The sequence below is a fragment of the Xenopus laevis genome, chromosome 4S (assembly GCF_017654675.1).
Source record: "Xenopus laevis strain J_2021 chromosome 4S, Xenopus_laevis_v10.1, whole genome shotgun sequence".
NCBI lineage: Eukaryota > Metazoa > Chordata > Amphibia > Anura > Pipidae > Xenopus > Xenopus laevis.
Window position 1 is genome coordinate 114,858,189 of NC_054378.1, and position 7,386 is coordinate 114,865,574.

Sequence of the window (7,386 nt, forward strand, 5' to 3'; positions counted from 1 at the left end):
AAAGCAACTCAACTTCTCCAACAATTCGGTTGGTCCATCAACTGGAAGAAATCCAATTTACAACCCAGTCACCAAATGATATATCCGGGCCTAGAATTCAACACCACCACGCAGTTAGTGAAACTCACACAAGACAAACAGTCCAAGATCAGAAATCTAATTCATTCTCTGCTCTCCCTGCGGAAGCCTACAATCCTCATGGCAATGAAGGTCCTGGGACTAATGGTGGACAGTTCGGTGGACAGGGGTGGACGTTCGAACTAGCATACACTTTCCCTCCACTTCCAATGCTGCCTCGAGTACTCAAGAAGATCAGACACTCTCTCACCACAGTAATAGTGATAGCGCCTTATTGGCCTCGAGCACGCAAGCATTCATCTTCCAAATCATACCATAGAGTACAGCATTCATATCTCAAATGGTGTGTAGAATCACAGCTACATTTTCAAGAACTCAACATTCCTAGTACTATCTTTCCTACAAAGGGGCCTACAGTTAGGACTTAAAACGTAGCTCCTTAAAAGTACAAGTGTCAGCATTATCCATCCTTCTCTGGCATAGATGGGCCGAGGAAGACATGATATGCACATTTCTACAAGGGGTGGCATATGTCAAACCCCCCTTTCGACCACCAGTAGCTGGCTGGGATCTCAACCTAGTACTCGAAGCCTTGTTAGATCAGCCATTCGAACCGCTGAGCTCAATCTCTGAAACATGGCTGACCTCGAAAGTTGCATTCTTAGTGGCTATTTCTTCAACCAGAAGAGTTTCCGAACTGAGTGCGTTATCCTGTGATCCTTCCTATCTGGTTTCCCATAAAGACAAAGCTGTTTTGAGGACGGTTCCATCATTCCTACCAAAAGTAGTTTCATCCTTTCACATAAATCAAGACATTGTCGTACCGTCCTTGTGTCCAGATCCTAAAAATGTCAAAGAACGACATCTTCACAGTCTAGACGTAGGTAGAGCACTTCAGTGGTATCTGGAAAAGTCAAAGTCTTTCCGTAAATCCCAATCTCTCTTCATTCTACCATCTGGACCTCGAAAAGGACAAACAGCTTCCAAAACTACCATTGCGAGGTGGATCCGACAAACAATCACACAAGCCTATATCGCCAAAGTAAAATCTCTGCCAGATGGCATTCGAGCACATTCATCAAGGGTAGTTGGGACCTCCTGGGCGTGGCGCTTCTTTGGATCAGATCTGCAAGGCGGCGACCTGGTCTTCAGCGCATACCTTTACCAAATTTTGCAGCATTGAAACACTTGCATCAGCCGAGGCTTCCCACCCTGCTGTTTGGGGGGCCTGCTTTGTTAAGACCCCTAGGTCCCTGTGTCGCCCTAAGACGACAGAGAAAACAGGATTTTTGTACTCACCGTTAAATCGGTTTCTCTGTAGTCAAAAAGGGGGACACAAGGCTTCCCGCCCTTAGGACAAGTCATTGACCTGCTGGTCGCATTCAGAATAACCACCTGGACTACCGACCTGCCAGTTTAATAGTTATAATATGTTGTATACATGTTGGTTATTGTTTTTTTAGTTGGTACAAACTGAGTGGATTGGTACAGTGTACAGGGGTAAGCCCGGTGTGGCATGCCCCCTTAATAAATTTAAAGTGTCCTGCCTCCTGGAGGTTTCAGCTATAAAATGGAATTATATATGGGTATGTATGTGTAATTTCCTTAAGACTGTGAATGGTTTAGCCATAGTATTGCAAAATACATCTTCTAAACTCAATTCTCCAAAAGTGAGAATGCTAAGCTGCATGCAACAGGTTGTCAAATTAGGCGTGGTCTTTTATCAATAAGATTCAAAAGTCCCACCAGAAAATGTACAGCCCCTTAAAAACAGGACTATCCCTAGCAAAGCCCTGCATCTCAGTAGTGGTAAACTAACTTTTGGCTAGACAGTCCAACTCTGCAAGCTTCGGGCATTGTGCAACCCTGGGTCCCCATATAAAATCAGTAACAAGGCAAGTGGGGACCAAGCTATGCTACCCAATACTATCATATCATCTAATGCTGTTTAAAAAGCAGAGAAGCAGGGATGTATCTATATGCAGGGCTGAAGTTAGAGAAGAGAAGGCAGTGAGCCTCACAATAATTTGTTGCATTAGTTATAGAGGAAAAAAGCTGTGAAAATCAGGGGAAATTATTGAATAAATGCTGGAGTGTGGCAGCCTAGACACTGCTGGGGTAAATGAAAAAGACTATTAAGAATAATTACACCATACAGTAATGTGTAATTTGCATTAAAAGGCACTCTCTACCATGCCCTAAAGCCAGCACTAAGTATAAAGAGCAATCTGTATGTTTACATACCTGGTTTATTAAATAGAGTATCTTCGTCAAGATGTGAGCACATTTTCGTGGGTTAATTGGAGTCTCGTTAAACAAACGAGCCTATAATTCAAAGTGAAGGTACAAAAGAGAATTCATTACAAAAGGAATTGTTTTTATAGATGTTGAATTATAGACAAAATATCTTTCAAATTTACAATGACAGTCAAGTTGGCACAGCTGCAAAATAAATGAAAAGTAACTACAGGTATGGGACCTGTTATACAGAATGCTTGGAACCTGGGACATTTCGGATAAGGGCTCTTTCCATAATTTGGATCTTCATACCTTAAATCGACTAGAAAATCATGTAAACATTAAATAAACCCAACAGGCTGATTTTGCATCCAATAAGGATTAATTATATCTTAGTTTGGATCAAGTACAAGGTACTGCTTTATTATTACAGAGAAAAAGGAAATAGTTTTAAAACTGGGATTATTTGGATTAAATTGATTCTGTAAAGAATCAAGACCTTACCTCCTGGAGCACTGCACTTTTTTCAAGGTTCTGGAAAGGGTTGGAGCTGCCCCCTGAAATTGTTAAAGTAAGAACTTTTAAAAACAATGTAAATTAACTATAACACAAGCAGGTTATATAAATGAATGCAAATGATGTTTTAGTGACATCAGCCTTTCTACGCTGTGGTTAAAGGGTAGGTTGGTTACTTTCTTACTTTTTGCTTTCTCCACAATACATCTTTACTCACTATAGGCCCTGGCCCAGCAGGTTTCCATCCATCCAAATACATTGGAATATAAAGTAACAAGAAACTTAAAGAAGAACTAAACCCTAAAATGAATGTGGCTAAAAAATGCCATATTTTATATACTAAATTAATTGCACCAGCCTTAAGTTTTAGCTTCTTAATAGCAGCAATGATCCAGGACTTCAAACTTGTCACATGGGGTCACCATCTTGGAAAGTGTCTGTGACACTCACATGCTCAGTGGGCTCTGAGCAGCTGTTGAGAAGCTAAGCTTAGGGCTCGTCACTAATTATCAAGCAGAAAATAAGGATGACGTTTAATATAGGATGATGCTACAATGCTAATTATTAAATTCTGATGCTAGTTTCTAAGCTGCCGTGTAGTAATTATATGTATTAATTACTAATAAGCCTTATATTGTGACATTTATTCTATATGTACTGTATATTGTGAGTCGGACCCTAAGCTCAGTAAGTGCTTGACTATTTGCAAGTGGTCTTGTATTTTTGTGTGTGTTTTCTTAATGTAAATATTTTGTTCTGCACGTCTCAGGTTTGAGATTTAAACGGTTATATTTGGTTTGCTAGGGGAGAATTATCTCTGCAATCAAGAATTTCGGAAATCAATATATGAGACAAATACTAAAGACCATGAAAAGGATGTGTCCTTTGAGATGCGAAGATGTGCTTTTCCACCTACATGGAGGAGACAGGGTTTGTTCAGACCATCGGTAAAATTTGGGCATATAGGGGTTTAGCTGATGCAGAGACAAAGCCCCATACTTTCTACTTGTTGTCAAGAAGAAATACATTTGAGGGGTGCTATTAATTTGGGGTTCCCCATTGGCTGCATTTCAGGACATAAATCAGACCACAACCTGATTTTTTTTTGTGTTAAATGGAGAGAGACATTTGTTTTTGGGTTAATATTATAAATAGATGCTGATGGCTGCTAAAAAAACCTTGACGAATATTTAGAACATCCTTGAATTTCTAATAAGACAGTGCAAATAATAAACAGAACAATTACATACAAAACTGCAGTGCAGCTACTGACAGCAACTTACACCAAGCTCTTTCGTTGTTGTGCAATGTTTCATTATATAAACTCATGTACTCACAGAAAATCATATGACTTTAGTTCTATGAAAGGTGTTTAAAGGGGTGGTTAACTTTCAGTATGTTATAGAACGACCTATTTTTAGCAACTCTTCAATTGGCCATCGTTTTTTTTCTTTTATATAGTTTTTTTTAAATAATTTGCCTTCTGACTCTTTCCATCTAAAAAAGAAATGCTCTGCACGGTTATAAATGCATGGTTATTGCTGCTTTTTACTACTCCTCTTTCTAATAAGGCCCTTTTCTGTCACTTTAAATAAATGCACGGTTGCTAGGGTAATTTGAATCCTAGCAACCCAATTGCTAAATTGCAAGCTGGAGAGCTGCTGTATCAAAAGCTCAAAATCCACAAATAATAAATCTGTGTCATACTAAAAGTTAAAGGTGAACAACCCCTTTTATTACTTAGTCCTGGCACATACAACATGCACTCCAGTGCTGAACCTGCTCCTTACAATGGCGTTGCTGACTGTTTACAGCCTGCATCCTATTTGTACACCTGTATTCTGCATGCAAGTCACCATAAAGCATTTGTCCACATACAGTTTCAAATCTATTCCCTATTGGTGGATGAATGTTGCCAAAAATCAAACCCATGAATCAGCATGGAGCTGCATTTGCAAACACATCAACCCCGAAGGAAGCATAACAAATGACTTGAATTAACACGTTTATAACAGAGCTCAGTTCCTCCTCTACCTCCTACTAAATTAAATGAATTTCTGGCCACTGGCATTCCCCTATAAGGCCAAAATAAAAAGGAATGACCTGGTCGCTCTAAATTCCAAGGGTCTGTCCCCATACTCTCTGGTTTTAATATATTTATATTTAATATACAATTGTAACACCACTAGATACAGATCAGCTTCCCTTACTAATTCTAACAACATGTAGGAATGTCATATCCAATGTATGGTGTTAAACCTACCAATCCCAGCATCCTGGGATCCTTGGAGTGGACACTTAAAGGGGTGGTTCACCTTTGAGGTAACTTTTAGTATGAGATAGCATGTCCAATTCTTAGCAATTTTGCAATTGGTCTTCACTATTTATATTTTTTACTTTTTTAGTTATTTGACTTTTTCTTCTGGTCCTTTCCATCTTTCAAACAGGGATCACTGACCCCCATCTAAAAAAACAAATGCTACAAATGAATTGTAATTGCTCATTTTTATTACTCATCTTTCTATTCAGGCCTCTCCTATTCATATTCCTGTCTAATGTCAAATCAGTGTGTTGTTGCTTAGGTAATTTGGACCCTAGATTGCTGAAATTACAAACTGGCAAGCATCTGAATAAAAAGCAAATAACTGAAAAAACCACAAATAAATAAAAAATGAAAACTACAAATTGTCTCAGAATAACACTCTCTACATCATACTTAAATCTTATTTAAAGGTAAACAACCCCTTCAAAGGGGTTGTTCACCTTCCAAATCTTTTTTCAGTTCAGTTGTTTTTTCACCCAAAAAAAAGACTTTTTCCAATTACTATTTTAGATATTTATTTTTTACCATTCTACCAAAATCTAAGTTTACAGTTTAATGTCACGGTCTCTGGTGTTTGAGGTTGTCAGCTCAGTAATTCAGGCGCAGACTAGTGATGTGAAGGCCAGCTCGAAACCCGCGGGACGGGCAGGAACGGGACAGGCAGTTTCAAACCGACTCCTGCATATAATCTTCGGGATTGCGGGCAGGTCCTGGTTTGAGCTCTTCTCCTGCTCTCCCCGCCCGCGACCTAGCACTTCCGGCGCCAAAATTTATAGACTTGCCGGGTGCTGATTGGGATGGAGTGGGTGCAAGAGAAATTATCGACCCGCACATCACTAGCGCAGACTTTAAACTGTTAAAATTTTGCAACATTTAGTTGATACATTTCTCAGCAGTATCTGTGGGGGACTATTAACAAATATTGTATCAATTCTAACAGCTGCCTTTAAGGCTCTTACAAGGAGGCGTTTTTTTCCTGCGCTCCCCTGCGTTGCGCTTTCTTCTGTTTCGCCTTCTAAAGCAGCTCTGGGATGGGGTCATCGACCCTGTTAACTGTTCTAAATTGATACATTAGTTGATGCATTTGTTATCGTTGTCCCTGCTGAGCAGAATCCCTGAGTTTCATTAAGGGCTCTTATACATGGGCTCTTTTTCATGCGCTTCCCTGCGTTTTTTCCGTTCAGCTGCAAGGGATCGCAGGAGTAGACACACTCAATTATTGTGAAGGGGGCTGTACTCACACAGACGCATATAAGTGCTGAACGCAGGTGAAATGCAACATGCTGCGTCCCACCTGCGTCTGTGCGAGTACTATGTATGTATCAATTTAGAACAGTTAGGGTCGACGACCCCATCCCAGAGCTGCTTTAGAAGGCGAAAAACAATGCTTTATACTTCAATATAAAAAGTCACAAGTAGAAAATAAAGTAATTTGAAAAAGTTTTCATTTCTGATGAACTATCTGAAACCAACTAAACTGAGAAAAAGTTTAGACTTTCTGAGGGTTACTGAACGAAGTAGTGCACGACGGGAAAAGAATGCTTCAGCAGGTGTTTCACCTCTGTCACCTGACCACCTCCTCAGTCACAGGCTGGGATTCCAATGAACCCCCCGACCCTCTCAGACTTACATGGGTTCCCAGCTGGTCCCCACACAACGCCAGGGGCCTCACACACAGTATTATGTACTTCCTGATGCAGGTTTAGCCCAGTGACAGCGCTCGCCATTAAAACAGATATATAAGGGCAATAAATAAAAGGCGGCACAATAGTACAAAGCCCTTATATCACTCACCCGACTCCTCATCTTTCTTATCGAACTTCTTCAGCATCTCTGCCCCTCAGTCAGAACCAAGCCACTTCCTGCCAGGCTGTCACCGGGACACGTCACTCCTGAAAACGTAACCTACGCATGCGCCCTAGCGAGCTGTAGGATTGCCGCACACGGAGCATGCCCAGAAAGGCAAAAACGTGATTGGTCGCATGCGCGTTGTCAGCGGAAGAAACAATATTGAAACCGGAACTGTGCGCGAATCGTCCACGCAGTAAGGGGAAGACAGAAACCGGAAGTTCGAGGCAAATTGTGAACCAGTCATGTAAACGTCGAGTTAGGAGCCCTGGATTTCCAAGCAAAGTTCTAAGGCGTTGTAAACCCCAATATAGAAATTCGCCTTCGTGTACGAAAGTACCGTTCTGAGGAACTTTACAGAAAACTCTCATGACAAATGGCAA

At 40.6% G+C, this 7,386-nt stretch overlaps 1 protein-coding gene across 1 annotated transcript in view; it reads right to left on the bottom strand.

The window, feature by feature from the left end:
- The window catches only part of copg1.S (COPI coat complex subunit gamma 1 S homeolog), a 33,018-nt gene extending 25,900 nt beyond the window's left edge, over positions 1-7,118 (bottom strand). The window contains exons 1-3 of the mRNA XM_018261398.2: positions 6,950-7,118; positions 2,821-2,873; positions 2,323-2,403 (exon numbers count right to left, since the gene is read on the bottom strand). Of these exons, the coding sequence (XP_018116887.1) occupies positions 2,323-2,403; positions 2,821-2,873; positions 6,950-6,986 (171 nt within the window). The 5' untranslated portion in view covers positions 6,987-7,118. The remainder of the gene's footprint in view (positions 1-2,322; positions 2,404-2,820; positions 2,874-6,949) is intronic.
- Between the last annotated feature and the right edge of the window lie 268 nt (positions 7,119-7,386).